Source organism: Tamandua tetradactyla, chromosome 7, assembly GCF_023851605.1.
Source record: "Tamandua tetradactyla isolate mTamTet1 chromosome 7, mTamTet1.pri, whole genome shotgun sequence".
Taxonomy (NCBI): Eukaryota; Metazoa; Chordata; class Mammalia; order Pilosa; family Myrmecophagidae; genus Tamandua; species Tamandua tetradactyla.
The window spans coordinates 112,583,094-112,600,152 of NC_135333.1; the positions used below are offsets into that span (position 1 = coordinate 112,583,094).

A 17,059-nucleotide genomic window follows, 5' to 3' on the forward strand; every position below is an offset into this window, starting at 1 on the left:
ATAGACAGGCAGATGGCTGGATCTTTGTAATTCACTTAATGACTACCATATATTAAGTGCTGAGTGCTGGGCTACACACTTTTTATGCATCATACAACCTTGTGAGAGAAGTTCTATGACTCTCCCTATTTTACAGACCAGGAATCTGAGGCCCAGAGATAGGAAGTAACTTCCCCCAGGTACAAAGCTATAGAGTGACAGAACCTGACCCAAAGCCTGTGTTCTTAACAACTCCATTATCAGGCCCCTTTCACTCTTATTACAGCACATTGTAAGGTCAGAACCATTAGGGGTTAAGAGTTCGGGGTCAGACACACTGAATGAATCTATTTGTATCAAATGTCCAGAACTGGCAAATGTATGTATAGAAAAAGCAGATTAGTGGTTGCCTACAGCTAGTTAAAAGCGTAGGGATTTGGGAAAATGGGACTGACTGTTAATGGGTACATGGTTTCTTTTTGGGGTAATGAAAATATTCTAAAATTAATTGTAGGGATGGTTGCATACTCTGTGGATATACTAAAAATTGCTATACCGTACATTTTAAATGAGCAAATTCTATGGTATATGAATTATATCTCAATAAAGCTGTTATTTTTTAAAAAAAAGCAAAAAACTGGAAATGGAAAATGGGATAACATAGGAAATTCCTTGGATCCAGTGTAAGAAAGAATATCTTTCATCTTTGTTTATTTGGTACATAGCTGTCATTCAAAAAAATGTTGACAAGGTGTATTTAGTTGTGTAAACAATATTTGAAGAGTCTCTGAATCCAAATCCATCTGAAATTCAACCTTATTGATATTATGACACCAATTACATACCGGCCTTTTAATGCATTAAAAAGTCTGATTCCATCTGCAGGGCCACAGATTTGGATCACATCATCTCTAGTTAGTTTCAGTAAGTCTGCTCCTGGAATAAATATAAGAAAAATGAGCGATAAGCACAAAGATTTTCTCTGATACCCACTATTAAAATAGGTTGTTAAAAGAACATCTTATTACTAGTATGTTATGGGCCTATAATCTTTTCCATAGCATAAAAAGCTCTCCATGACCCTGGCCTCTGCCTTCTCTACAGCCTCAATTTCCACCTAATTAACTTCTCCTCTTAACCTTATTCTTTCATCATATTGACTTTTGAAGCTCAGTACCTAATGAGCAAATTGTTCCTTCTCCTTGAAATATCTTTCCACTATGTGACCGATAGATTCACCTCACACATCCCACATGTTTCCCTAACCCTTACCCAAACACCTCACCTTATAAGCATCTTCATTAAAAAACTTATCTACTATATCACAACTATTTGTTTATCTGTTTGGGAGGTTTATTTTGGTATTTTTTTTTTATCTTGGATGATGAGTGAGCTCTTTAACCAGGAATCATATCTTATCTATGTGTACAGTCTACCATAGCTGGTATAAAGAAAGTGCTATTATTATGTGATGATATTGTGAGCCATTGATTGTATACCATATATTGTACGGACTGTATGTGTGTGAAGATTTGTTAACTAAAAAAAAAAGAAGAAGGTGCTAAATAAAAACAGAGTGTGTAAATGTAAGTAAAATAAACATAGTGCTATCAACCTGATTTCAGACTACATTCAAAGGCCCCTTGATAAAATATTGTACAGAACATACATTTTAAAGGATGCTATATTTTAAAATTAAAGTGAGTTTAAACTAAGAGGTCTTTGTTTTTAAAATATTTCACAGCATGGTAGGTCAGTGGTAGAATTCTCACTTGCCAAGCGGGAGACCTAGGTTCAACTCCCAGCCCATGTATTCCAAAAACAAAACATTCAGCAAATGTTGCTCCAATAATGGGATATTCACATGAAAAAGACTGAAATGTGACCCCTACCACACAGCATACAAAAAAAAAAAAAAGCACTAAGATCTCACTGAAAAAAAAAGAAAGCTTACATTCATACCAAAGGTCCTAGAATGTAAAGGAATATACCATTTGGGGGGGGGGAAAGGACAAGTAAATTTAACCTGAGAAGTTTGTGAAAAGCCTTGTGAATGTAGAAAAACGGTTTCGATGCAACCACTGCTGAGCTTCCTGAGGTGTGGTTGTTGGCAAGAGGTTCTGGAAGAGAGAAAGTGCTTTTTTTTAACTAAATAGATTCATCTGTTACCTCATTAAGTCACACATAAGCAAATACACCCCCACATACCAACATTCAGACAGACCTAGTGTGCTTGGAGTTGTTTACATCACATCAATCTTCCTCCTGAAATACGCAAGCAGCCAATGGAGTTCATACCTATCTTTCCCACTAGACTGTAAGCTGCTCAAACGCACTGGTAGTGAATGACTTATTTCAAACCGCCCGTCCCTAATACAGCATCTGTTTCCTAGTAAAAATGCAGCAAATGCTTGCTTAATGAGTGAAGGAATATTACTTCCCAAAAGTTGGGCATTTCTAAACTAAACTGCATAGTCATCAAAGTATTATTAGATACCACAAATAACTAACATTCAACTTCAGACTCACATCTGTGACTGGAGGGGGTGGCTCTGGTTGGTGGTTTGGTGAACCATTCCTGCGGAAACATTCAAAATGAAAAAGTGAGTCCATGACACATACTTGGAAGTTGGGAAGTTCTTATATCATTCACAGTAAGTCGGAAGCTAGAGATTTAAAAGAATCCATGTTCTCTCATAAATAATCTTCCTCTTTGCTTGTTCTAATACTTCTATATCTGTTAATTAACCTAAAGACTTCAAGGGGTAGGAGAAGAAACTGTCATTTACACCAATATTTATTATTGTGGAAATTGGGAAAAAAAAACTATTTCAATAAGTTGGGACTGAATGAATAAATTACAGTATAAAGTATTAAATAATGGGAAATTTAGAATGTAAACTTAAAATATGAGAATAAAAGTATATCAGTACAACTGTAGAAAATATATAAATATATGTATATATTCTCGCAGGAAAAAGGTTGGAAGAAAATGCAACACAATGTGATCATATACTTTTGTTTTTTTAACTTTTTTTTTGTATAGTATAACATATATACACAGTAAAGAAATGAAAAAGCAATAGTTTTCAAAGCACGCTTCAAAAAGTGGTTACAGGACAGATCCCAGAGTTTGTCATGGGCTACCATACGATCCTCTTATATTTTTCCTTCTAGCTGCTCCAGTATATAGGAGGGTAGAGGGCTTAAATATTTTTTATCATCACAATCGACTTTTCTTCCTTTTTTTTTTTGAAAAGCTTATTGCTTTTCAATAAAAGCTTATTGCTTTTCAATAAAAGCTTATTTGAAAAATAAGCTATATACAATAAGCTATAAATTCCAAAGCACAGTACCACAATTAGTTTTAGAACATAGTTTAGAGTTTGACATGGGCTACAATTTCACAATTTTAGGTTTTTACTTCTAGCTGCTGTAAAATAGTGGAGACTAAAAGAGATATCAACTTAATGATTCGGCATTCATATTCATTTGTTAAATCCTATCTTCTATTACAACTCCACCATCACCATTGATCTTTCCATACCTCTCTGTAGGGTTGTTTGGACTATGGCCATTCTAAATTTTTTATATTGGAAGGGTCTGTCACTAATATGGGGTAGGGAGATGGAACTATCTGATGTTCTGGAGAGGCTGGGCTAGGTTTCAAGACTCATCTGGACCAGGGACCCATCTGGAGGTTGGAGGTTTCTGGAAAGTTACTCTAGTGAATGGAACTCTTGTGGAATCTTCTATATTGCCCTAGCTGTTCTCTAGGATTGGCTGGAATGGTCCTGGTTGGGGAATGGAAGGTTATGACAGGTAGCAAAGTCTAACTGAAGCTTGCGTAACAGCAACCACCTGAGTAGTCTCTCAACTCTATTTGAACTCTCTCTGCCACTGATACCTTACTAATTACACTTCTATTCCCCATTTTGGTCAGGATGGAATTGTTGATCCCATCGTGCCAGGTTTGGGTTCATCCCTGGGAGTCATCCCCCACGTCGCCAAGGAGACTTTCAACCCTAGATGTCTTGTCCCACGTAGCGGGGAGGGCAATGATTTCACTTGCAGAGCTGGGCTTAGAGAGACTGAGGCCACATCTGAGCAACAAAAGAGGTCATCCAGAAGTAATTCTTGGGTATGCCTATAGGTAATCTAAGCTTCTCTGTTACCTACATAAATTTCACAGGAGTAAGCCTCTTGATTGAGGGCATAGCCTATTGATTTGGGTGTCCCTAAAGTCTGACACAGTATCAGGGGATTTCCTGATGATAAAGTTTAATAGTTACATATTCTTTCTCCCATCCCTCAGGGGACTTTGCCAATACTTTTTGATTATCTGCTTAATCTACTCTAGGATGTTTCCAGGCATTACAAAAACCTATACAGGATTAAAGGACCTCTTTGTTATTCTGTGCTCCCTGTGTTTCAATTGTTTAAACGAGCTATACAGATAGGTTGAATTAGATTATGCACTACAGAAAAGTTCATTTCCAGACCAAATAAACCTTTCTTCCATTGGTCTCAAAGAGTATGTATGGTTTGAAAATATAGACACTGTCTTCCTTACCCCTATGTTCTGAATTACTTCAACCCCAATTTGTTTGGCTTCGTTCTTATCTCTAAATATCAGGTTATAGATATAAAACAGTCTCTCAAAATCCAGAAATAATAATTACCACTCCGGATTTAATGTGTCTGCTCTAAAAGTTAACAATCTAGGCCCCTGTACTCTTATAAGCATTTTCTAAACGTGACCATACCATTCTTGTTCTTTTGTTTCTGGCTTATTTTGTCTCACCAAATGTTCCACATGTTCATTCACATGGTTGCATGCCTCCCCTCCCAACTTTGTTACTTTTTGTAGCAGCACAACCTTCCTACATAAGTTTACACCATCATTCACCAATCTACTTCTCTGTCAGTGCATCCTTCAGCCACCTGCATTCATTGGGCATCATGTAGAGGGCCCAAAGTCCACAGTCAATTAACCTTCTCAACTTTAGACAATTTCATTGCTCCCAAGAGAAAGAACAATAAACACATCGTAGCCAAATAGGAAATATAAACCTCCTCTTAACTCTTGTCCCTCCCTCCATTATTTACCTCTCCTGTTGCTGTGGTAGTGCTGATGGTTTCCTTCTGAACATAGCTCATAGCATGCAACAGCAGTTTTCCCCCTGTACGCTGGACACTCTATATACAAGAATCATATCTTTGAAGTAATTCTTGTCACAGAGTTACTAAAAGTTCCTGGGAAATACCTGCTGATACACATATTGCTGTGTTTCAGAATCTAGAAATACACTTACAACTTAGACTAAGCGTTGCTGCTATAAGGGCTTACAGTCTAGGCTCCAATGTTCTTATAAGTATTTTCTGAAAGAGACCTTAGCACATCTGTTCATTTATTTCTGACTTATTTTACATAACACATTGTCCCCAAGGTTTATTCAGTTTGTTGCATGCCTCTCAACATCCTTCCTTTTTGTAGCCACATCATATTCTGTAATATAAATGTATCACACTTGGTCATTCTGTTTCTCAGTCACTGTACCCCTTTAGCTCCCTCCATCTATTGGGGATCATGGATAATGTAAAAAAATAAACTATGTCATGACTTAACCATATCCTCACTTGGTTGTACAATCAGGAGCACTCTCAATTTTAGACAATTTTCATTGATCCATAAAGACAAAGAACCAACAAACACAGCCTTACCAAATATCAAATCAAAACTACTATCCCTTATCACTTGCCCCTCCCCCAAAATTAGTTGCCCCTAGTAGTCCTGTGGTACTGTCTTCCTGTTATCTATTGGCCTTAGCATGCATTTTTAGTCTCCCCCATACCCCTCTACTATTGATTCTTTGTCCAATATCAAATCCTTAAAATAGTTCATGTGAGTACTTATTATAATTGCAGCTTTAATCAGTAGGATACATAGCACTATATATTCCTTTTCAATCATACTGACCTTCAAATGGATTATTTATAACCTCACTAACTAGTTACCATCACTCCTATCAGTCCTTTGCATTTAAGTTCAACCTCACTGGGTAGCCTTTTCCTACTCTCTAGCTTCTGTGTATCTCTAGGTCCCCTATATTCTGCAGTGTAACCTCTGAGATTACCTCTATCAAAGTTATAACAGCAAAATCATTTAGTATCTGTCCTTTTGTGTCTGACTTATTTCACTCAACATTATGTCCTGAAGGTTCATCCATGTTGTCATATACTTTGTGACCCCATTTTGCCTTACTGCTACATAATATTCCATCATATGTAAATACCACATTTTGTTTATCCACTCACCTACTGATGGGCACTTGGATTGTATCCATCTTTTGGCAACTGTGAAGAGTTCCACTATGACATCAGTGTGCAATGTCTGTTTCTGTAACTGCTTTCAGTTCTTCTGGATATATACTGAGTAGCGGTATTGCTGGGTCATAGGGCAACTCAATATTTAGTTCTCTGAGGAGTTGCCAAAATGTCTTCAACAGTGGCTGCACCATTATACATTCCTACCAACAGTGAATAAGTGTTTAAATTTCTCCACATCCTCTCCAACAGTTGTAGTTTTCTGTTTAATAGCAGCCATTCTTATAGGTGTGAGGTAATATCTCATTATTCTTTTGATTTGTATTTCCCTTATAGATAATGAAAATGAGCATTTCTTTATGTACTTTTTAGCCATTTGTATTTGGTCTTCGGAAAAGTGTCTATTCACATCCTCTGCCCATAATTGGATTATAATTGGATTGTTTGTTGTTGATCCGTATAATTTCCTTATGAAAACAAAGCATCATGCCTTTATATGATATGTGGGTTTCCAGATAATTTCTCCCATTGAGTAGGCTGCCTCTTCACTTTTTTGACTAAGTCCTTTGAGGCATAGAAGCACTTGATCTTAAGGAGCTCCCATTTATCTATTTTTTCTTTTGCTGTTTATGCTTTAGATTTAAAGTTTAAGAAGCCAATACCTATTACTGGATCTTGAAGATGTTTCCCTACATTTTCTTCCAGAAGTTTTATGGTACTGGCTGTTACATTTAGGTCCTTAATCCATTTTGAATTAATTTTTGCATAGGGTGTAAGGTAGGGGTCCTCTTTCATTCTTTTGGCTATTGATATCCAATTCTCCCATGCCCATTTATTAAAAAGATCATGCTGTCCCAGTTCAGTGGATTTGGGGGCCTTATCAAAGAACAACTGTCCACAGATTTGGTGGTCTATCTCTGCACTCCCGATTCAATTCCACTGGTTGATACTTCTATTATTGTGCCATTACCATACTGTTTTTTTTTTAATTTTTTTTATTAATCAAAAAAAAGAAAAGAAATTAACACAACATTTAGAAATCATTCCATTCTACACATGCACTCAGTAATTCTTAGTATCATCACATAGATGTATGATCATCATTTCTTAGTACATTTGCATCGATTTAGGAAAAGAACTAGCAAAACAGCAGAAAAAGATATAGAATGTTAATATAGAGAAGAGAATTAAAATAATAATATTAATAATATATATAAAAAGGAAAAAGAAAAAACAAAAACAAAAGATACAAACACACAAACAAACAAACAAAAACCATATTTCAGGTGCAGCTTCATTCAGTGTTCCAACCTAGTTACATTACACTTAGGTATTATTGTGCTGTCCGTTTTTGAGTTTTTGTATCTAGTCCTGTTGCACAGTCTGTATCCCTTCAGCTTCAATTACCCATTATCTTACCCTGTTTCTAACTCCTGCTGGTCTCTGTTACCAATGATATATTACAAGCTGATTCTCGAATGTCGGTTCACATCAGTGGGACCATACAGTATTTGTCCTTTAGTTTTGGGCTAAACTCACTCAGCATAATGTTCTCTAGGTCCATCCATGTTATTACATGCTTCATAAGTTTAGTCTGTCTTAAAGCTGCATAATATTCCATTGTAGGTATACGCCACAGTTTGTTTAGCCACTCGTCTGTTGATGGACATTTTGGCTGTTTCCATCTCTTTGCAATTGTAGATAATGCTGCTATAAACACTGGTGTGCAAATGTCCGTCTGTGTCTTTGCCCTTAAGTCCTTTGAGTAGATACCTAGAAGTGGTATTGCTGGGTCGTAATCCATTCTGCCATTCTATGTCTTTTGATTGGGAAATTCAGTCCATTAACTTTTAGTGTTATTACTGTTTGGATAATATTTTCCTCTACCATTTTGGCTTTTGTATTATATATATCATATCTGATTTTCCTTCTTTCTACACTTTACTCCATACCTCTCTCTTCTGTCTTTTCGTATCTGACTCTAGTGCTCCCTTTAGTATTTCTTGCAGAGCTGGTCTCTTGGTCACAAATTCTCTCAGTGACTTTTTGTCTATAAATGTTTTAATTTCTCCTTCATTTTTGAAGGACAATTTTGCTGGATATAGGAGTCTTGGTTGGCAGTTTTTCTCTTTTAGTAATTTAAATATATCATCCCAATGTCTTCTACCTTCCATGGTTTCTGCTGAGAAATCTACACAAAGTCTTATTGGGTTTCCCTTGTATGTGACAGATTGTTTTTCTCTTGCTGCTTTCAAGATCCTCTCTTTCTCTTTGACCTCTGACATTCTAACTAGTAAGTGTCTTGGAGAATGCCTATTTGGGTCTAATCTCTTTGGGGTGCGCTGCACTTCTTGGATCTGTAATTTTAGGTCTTTCATAAGAGTTGGGAAATTTTCAGTGATAATTTCTTCCATTAGTTTTTCTCCTCCTTTTCCCTTCTCTTCTCCTTCTGGGACACCCACAACACGTATATTTGTGCGGTTCATATTGTCATTCAGTTCCCTGATTCCCTGCTCAAGTTTTTCCATTCTTTTCCCTATAGTTTCTGTTTCTTTTTGGAATTCAGATGTTCCATCCTCCAGTTCACTAATTGTAGCTTCTGTCTCTTTAGATCTACCATTGTGGGTATCCATTGTTTTTTCCATTTTTTCTTCTTTGTCCTTCACTCCCACAAGTTCTGTGATTTGTTTTTTCAGATTTTCTATTTCTTCTTTTTGTTCAGCCCATGTCTTCTTCATGTCCTCCCTCAATTTATTGATTTGGTTTTTGAAGAGTTTTTCCATTTCTGTTCGTATATTCAGCATTAGTTGTCTCAGCTCCTGTATCTCATTTGAACTATTGGTTTGTTCCTTTGACTGGGCCATATCTTCAATTTTCCGAGCATCATCCATTATTTTCTGCTGGGGTCTGGGCATTTGATCAGATTTCCCTGGTGTGGGACCCAGCTGGTTGAAAGGTTTTTCTGTGGAATCTCTGGGCTCTGTTTTTCTTTTCCTGCCCAGTAGGTGGCGCTCATGGCGGTCGTTTGTCTGCGGGGCAGTCGACCCGGGAAACCGTGCATGGAGGCGGGGGTCGCTGGCCGCGGCTTGGGGGAGTGCCGGTCCAAATTGCCCAGCTGGCCCGAGACGCCAAGCGTGACGGGAGGGCCCCGCTATCCAATGTTCCCAGTCAGACCGGGGAGCCACGTGCCTGGAGGGGACCCCAGTTGCCAGCCGCCCCAGCCAGGAAAACGTGCACCCCTCAGGTATCTCACCGCAGCGGATTCTCCCTGCCCATTCAGCCGTTCCAGAATGGGGTATGCTGTCTTTTTGGTCTCTGTTGTGACTCCGGGAGCTGTTTCGTATTGTTTCTGTTTCTTTAGTTGCTTTTCTGGAGGAGGAACTAAGACCCGCGCGTCTTACTAAGCCGCCATCTTCTCCGGAAGTCCCCGCCATCTTCTCCGGAAGTCCTACCATGCTGTTTGATGTGGCTTTATAGTAAGCTTTAAAGTTAGGAAGTCTTAGACCTCCCACTTCGCTCTTCATTTTTAAGATATCTTTAGCTATTCGGGGTCTATTTCCCTTCCAAATAAATTTGATGACTAGCTTTTCCAACTCTTCAAAGTAGGCTGTTGGAATTTTTATTGGTATTGCAATGAACCTGTAGATCAGTCTGGGTAGAACTGACATCTTAACAACATTCAACTTTCCTATCCATGAGCATGGAATGTCTTTCCATTTATTTAGATATTTTTTTATTTCTTTCAGCAATGTTTTGGAGTTTTCTGTGTACAAATACTTGACATCCCTAGTTAGGCTTATTCCTACATACCCGATTCTTTTCGTTGCTATTTTGAATAGAATTTTTTCTTTAAATGTTTCCTCAGATAGGTCATTACTTGTGTATAGAAACATTACTGATTTTTGTACATTAATCTTGTATCCCACCACTAAGCTGAATTTGTTTATTAAATCATGTACCTCTGTTGTAGATTTGTCTGGGTTTTCCAAGTATAGGATGATATCATCTACAAGTAATGAAAGTTTTACTTCTTTTTAAAATTTCTTTTGCTTTTTTTTTTCCCCCCATGGGCAGGCACGAAGAACCAAACCCAGGTCTCCGGCGTGGGCCACCATGGCCCAAAAGTTTTACTTCTTCTTTTCCTATTTGGCTGTCTTTTCTTTCCTTCTCATGTCTAATCACTCCAGCTAGAACTTCTAGTACAATGTTCAATAATAGTTCTGTAAATGGGCACCCCATCTCATTCTGATCTTAGGGGAATGCTTTCTGTCTCTCACCGTTAAGTATGACGCTGACAATGGGTTTTTCATACATGCCCTTTATGATATTGAGGAAGTTTCCTTTGATTCTACCTTTTGAAGTGTTATTATTATTTTTTTTTAATTAGGAAAGGATGCTGAATATTGTCAAATGCTTTTTCAGCATCAATCAATAGGATATGTGATTTTTCCCTTTTTATTTGTTAATGTGCTACATTTCATTGATTGATTGTCTTGTGTTGAACCACCCTTACATTCCTGGTATAAACCCCATTTGGTCATGATACATGGTTCTTTTCATATGTTGTTGGATTCAATTTGCTACTATTTTGTTGAGAATTTTTGCATCTGTGTTCATTAAGGAGACCAGTCTGTAGTTTTCCTTTCTTATAGTCTTTATCCAGTTTTGGTATTAAGAGTGATATTACGTTCATAAAGTGAGTTACAGTCATTTTTCCTCTTTTTTTTGGAAAAGTGTGAGCAGGATTGGTGATCTTTTTGGAATATTTGATAAAAATCCCCTTTGAAGCAGTCTGGCCTTGGGCTTTTCCTTGTGGGAAGACTTCTGATCACTAATTGAATCTCTTTACTTGTAATTGGTTTGTTGAGAACTTCTATTTCCTCTCAAGTCAGTATTGGTAGTTTCTAGGAATTTGTCCATTTCATCTAAGTTGTTTAGTTTGTTGGCATACAGTTGTTCATAGTATTCTCTTATGATTTTTAAAAATTTCTTCAGGATCCCTGGTAATGATCCTCCTCTCATTTCTGATTTTATTTGAATCTTCTCTTTATTTCTTCTTTGTTAGTCTATCTAGGGGCCCATTGATTTTATTGATTTTCTCAAAGAGCCAAGTTTTAGCTTTGTTGATTCTTTCTATTGTGTTTTGTTTTCCAGTTCATTTATTTCTGCACTATTCTTTGTTATTTCTCTTCTTTTATTTGCTTTGGGGTTAGTTTGCTGTTCTTTCTCTAATTTCTCTAGGGAACAGTTAAGTCCTCAGAATTTGCTCATTCTTCTTTTTTAACGTAGGTATTTAAGGCAATAAATTTCCCTCTCTACACTGTCTTTGGCACATCCCATATGTTCTGATATATTGTATTTTTATTATCCTTCATCTCCAGATATTTACTTATTTCTCTAGCAATTTCTTCTTTGACTGATTAATTATTTAAAAGTGTGTTGTTAACCTCCATATATTTGTGAAATCTTTGGTTCTGGTTCTTCGTGAAATAATCTTTGGTGATTATTAATATCTAGCTTCATTCTGTTGTGGTCAGAGAAAATGCTTTGGATAATCTCAATATTATTAAGTTATAAAGACTTACGTTGTGTCTCAGGATATGATCTATCCTGGAAAAGTTCCATGTACCCTAGAGAAGAACGTATATCCTGGTGTTTTGGGGTATAATGATATATATAGGTTTATTAGGTCTAATTTGTTTATCACATTGTTTAAGTTCTCTATTTCCTTCGTGATCCTCTGTCTGGTTGTTCTATCTATAGTGGAGAGTGGTGTCTTGAAGTGTCCCACTATTTATTGTTGAAACATCTATTGTTCCCTTCAGTTTTGTCAATGTTTGCCTCATGTATTTTGAAGCTCCTTGATTGGGAAAATAAACATTTATGATTATTATTTCCTCTTGATGAATTGTCCCTTTAATTAGTATGCAGTGTCCCTCTTTGTCTTTTATAATGTCTTAACATTTAAAGTCTATTTTATCTGATATTAATGTAGCTTCTCCTACTTTCTTTTGGTTACAGCTTGCATAGAACATATTTTCCATCCTTTCACTCCTAATCTTTTTGTGTCCTTGTATTTAAGATACATCTCTTGTAAATAGCATATATATGGATTATATTTTTTAATCCATTCTGTCAGTCTATATCTTTTATTTGGTGAGTTTAGTCTATTAACATTCAAAGTTATTACTATAAAAGCTGTTCTTGAATCTACCATCTTATCCTTTAGTTTTTGGCAGATCTTGTTCTAGTTTACAAGCTGCTGGAGTGCGATATACCACAAACAGAATGGCTTCTAAAAGGGGGAAATTAAAAAGTTGCAAGTTTAAGTTCTAAGGCTGTGAAAATGTACAAATCAAAGAAAGACTATAGAAATGTCCAATGTAAGGCATCCAGGGAGAGATACCTTGATTCAAGAAGGCTGATGATGTTCAGCCTTCTCTCTCAATTAGAAAGGGACACAGAGAGCATGGCGAAGTCCGCTAGTGTTCTCTCCAGGCTTCTTGTTTCATGAAGCTCCCCTGGGGGCATATTCCGTCTTTATCTTCAAAGGTCTCTAACTGTATGGGCTCTCATGGCTCTAAAGCTTTTTCCGGAATGATTCCCTCGTAAAAGGCTCTGGTAAGCAACTCCACCTTGAATGGGTGGAGACACATATCCATAAAACCCATCTAATCAAATACTACCACTGACAATTGAGTGAGTCAGTCTCCATGGAAACAATAAAAAATACTCTCTAGAACATATGGAATAAAAATAAATAATAGGGGGAGCAAATGTTAAAATAAATTTAGTTTGAAATGCTAGTGATCAATGAAAGCAAGGGTTAAGGGGTATGCTATGTATAATCTTTTTTTTTTCTGTTTTCATTTTATTTCTTTTTCTGTTGTCTTTATTTCTTTTTCTGAATTGATGCAAATGTTCTAAGAAATGATGAATATGCAACTAAGGGATGATATTGTGAATTACTGATTATATATGTAGAATGGAATGATCACGTTAATGTTTTAGTTCATTTATTGTTAATTTTTTTTAATTAATAAACTAATTAAAAAAAAATACTCTCACCCAGCAACACTGAACAAGGATTAAAGGACATGGCTTTTCTGGGGTCCACACCAGATTCAAACCGGCACAGATCTGTATATTCTTTTCGCAAACTCTTTTTAATCTTCTGTGCCTTCCTCCAGACCTTCTTCTCCTGTCTTGTTTTTTCAGCTGACAGAACTCCCTTTGGCATTTCTTGTAAGGCAGGTCTACCACTGACTAGTTTTCTCAGTCTTTGATTGTCTTTGAAGATTTTAGTCTCTCCCTCAATTCTGGAGGACAGCATGGCTGGATAAAGAATTCTTGGCTGGAATCTTTTCTCGTTCAGGACCTTAAATATATTATACCACTGCCTTCTCACCTCCATGGTGCCTGTTGAGTAGTCTGAACACAGTGTTATGTGTTTTCCCTTGTACGTAGTAGTTCGCTTTTCTTGTGCTGCCTTCAGAACTTTCTACTTCTCTTCAACATTTGACAGTTTGATAAGTATGTGTCTTGTAGTAGGCCTATTTAGATTTATTCTATTTGAGGTTCATAGTGCCTCTTTCATTTGCATTTTAATATCTTTTATAAGAGTTAGGAAATTTTCCCCGATTCTATCTTCTACAAACTTTTCCAGTCCTTTACTCTTCTCTTCTCCTTCTGGAACACCAATGATTCTTATATTTGCATGCCTTTTATTGTCCATCATTTCCCTAAGATCCAGTTCCATTTTTTTCCCCATCTTTCTTGCAATTTGTTCTTTTCTGCACTCTACTTCAATTGCTCTGTGTTCTAGATCACTTATTCTTCCTTTTGCTTCTTCAAATCTGCTATGTGTGTGTCTGGTATATTTCTAATTTGGTCTACTATATCTTTCATCACTGTAAGATCAACCATATTTCTATTTAATCTTTCAAATTCTTCTTTATGCTCTTCTAGTATCTTCCAGATAGCGTTTATTTTTTTTATAAATATCCTTGAGTAGTTGTTACATATTCTGAGTTCCATCTGGTATTTTGATTTGGCCATTTACCTGGGCCATTTCTGCTTGGATCTTGACATGCTTTGTGATTTTCTGTTGTGTTCAGGACATTTGATTATCTGGTAAGTTGGTTTCCTTCACTCATCTAAAGTTTTGCCTTTCCTTGGTTTTGCATTGAAGGTTCTCTTTTGTACTTGGTTTGTCAGTAACTCCCCGCCAAACCAAGGCCTGGAACTTATGTGGGGGGTACAATTCTTCTTGAGGGGCTATTAAAAGGTAGGCAGTGGCTCACAGGTATTTCAGTGGCAGAATGCTCACATAACACAGGAGACCCAATCTCGATTCCCAGCCCATGAACCCCCCTACCCCCTGCCAAAAAACAAGCAAAACAACACATCAGCAGTAGTAGGCCCCAAGGTCAGAAGGAGAGACCACAAGTTATATTGTGCATGAACTCAGACCGGTGCCCAAGAAGGGAGAGAAAAATTTTTTAATTGGGGCAGTGAATAAAAAGGTATTTGCAAATTCCCACTGGGGAACTGGGGAGAGAGGAGGAAATATGCAACTTCCCCATTTAGAGAATTGCAAGCAGTGGGGACAACCAATACAATAGGCTGAGCCCTTGATCTTGGGGTTTGCCCCTATAAAACTTATTCTTGTAAAGGATAGACTAAACCTACTTATAATTATGCCTAAGAGTCACCCCTAGAGAACTTCTTTTGTGGCTCAGATGAGGCCTCTCTCTCTCTTTAAGCCAACTCGGAGGTAAACTCACTACCCTCCCCGCTATGTGGGATATAACTTCCAGAGGATCAATCTCTCTGTCAATGTGGGATAGAACTCCTGGGATGAGCCAGAACCTGGCAACAAAGGATTGAGAAAGCCTTCTTGACCAAAAGGGAGAAGAGAAAAATGAGACAAAATAAAATTTCAGTGGCTGACAGATTTCAAACAGAGTTGAGAGGTTATTCTGGAGGTTATTCTTATGCATTACATAGATATAGATATCCCTTTTTAGTTTATGGTGTATTGGGATGGTTGGAGGGAAGTACCTGAAACTGTAGAACTATATTTCAGTAGCCTTGACTCTTGAAGACGATTGTATAAAGGTACAATTTTTACAGTATGACTGTGTGACTTTGAAAACTTTGTGACTGATGCTCCTTTTATCCAGGGTATGGACAGATGAGTAAAGGATAAAAATAAATAAATAATAGGGGGATAAAGGATAAAATTAATTGGGTAGATGGAAATACTAGTGGTCAATGAGAGGTACATGGTCTGTATGAGTTTTTTATTTTTATTTTTATTTCTTTTTCTGAAATGATACAAATATTTTAGAAATGATCATGGTGATAAATACATAACTATGTGATGATATTGTGAGCCACTGATTGTACACTATCTATGGACTACATGTGTGTGAAAATTTGTCAATAAAAATAACTTTAAAAAACTAAGAAACTAAAAAAAAATCAATAAAAATGTAAATATATAAAATATATGTATAAATTAAAATTTTTAAATAATAATAAAAAATACATAGAAAAACAAACAAAGAAACCTAGGCAGATATGGAGTTTGCCAACCTGCACTTACTGCTTCTTCACAGAAGGTGGTGCTCCTGAGCACCTCCTCCCCTCAGGCCTGCCCCTCCTGGACAGCAGCCAACTCGGAAGATAGCGTGCACAGCAGGGGTCGCTCCTGGCATGCGGGATGGGGTTGCTGGTCGGAATGCCCAGCAGAGCCTCTGTTCATCGTGATGGATGGTACTTGACCTGGCAACTGCTCCCAGCGCCTCGGGGTGGGGCTTTTTGCGGTGGATGGCAAGGCGTGCCTCCTGTCCCTTCATAAGCTGTTGAGGGAGGTTTCCCCAGCCAGCAGCCAGGACAGGCTGGAGCAGAGGGATGTTCAGTTCCTTTGGAGCCGCACTTCCCTGCACGCTGTTGCCTGTCCCCAGTAGAGGTCATGGCTGATCAGAGCGATCCTGCTCTCCCTATCCAGAGCTCACTGCCTCTCTCCTCCCTGTGAGATATTAGACATTTTCTTTGATCATTCACTCTCAGGGACTGCAGTTTCAGTAATTTTTGTTCTGTCCCCTATCTTGTCCTAATGAGCGGGGGTGAATCCAATACTCTACTCTGCCACCTTCCCAGAACTCCAATCATACACTTTTATAATAGAAAATACTTATTACTTTTAAAGCAGCTTCAAAAACTATTGGTAATTTGTGATCTAAGGGCTATCTCCATGCTAATAGTTTTTCCTTATACTTACTTTTGCTCTATATATTGTCCCTCTCCCCTAATGCTTAGTTCTTCTAAGGGAGAGAAATTTGAGCCTAATAAATGAAGTATATGAAAGTTTAAAAAAAGAAAAGTTTGAAAAACACAACCCATTATACCCTTACATAGTTTTTTTTTGTTTGGGGGGGGTGCATGGTCTGAGAATCGAACCCAGGTCTCCACATGGAAGGTGAGCATTCTACTACAGGACCACCTGTGTACCCAAACTAAACCCTTATGTAATATTAATTGCCCATGAGTAGACTGTATCAGCCATGTGGTTGGTAAAAAATTTTTCTTTTTGCAATTTTTCTTACATATGTTATCAATTTTTTAAAACTTTTCTTTATTGTATAGTATAACACATATACAAAGCAAAGAAATAAAAAAGCAATAGTTTTCAAAGCACTCTTCAACAAGTAGTTACATGACAGATCCGAGAATTTGTCATGGGCTA

At 37.3% G+C, this 17,059-nt stretch overlaps 1 protein-coding gene across 4 annotated transcripts in view; it reads right to left on the bottom strand.

Annotated features, from left to right (window-relative positions):
- The window catches only part of TFCP2 (transcription factor CP2), a 131,425-nt gene that overhangs the window by 19,730 nt on the left and 94,636 nt on the right, over positions 1-17,059 (bottom strand). For all 4 annotated transcript variants that reach the window (XM_077170918.1, XM_077170919.1, XM_077170920.1 and 1 more), the window contains 3 exons: positions 2,509-2,557; positions 2,006-2,099; positions 825-915 (listed from right to left, as the gene is read on the bottom strand). In XM_077170918.1, coding sequence (XP_077027033.1) covers positions 825-915; positions 2,006-2,099; positions 2,509-2,557 — 234 coding nt within the window. The remainder of the gene's footprint in view (positions 1-824; positions 916-2,005; positions 2,100-2,508; positions 2,558-17,059) is intronic.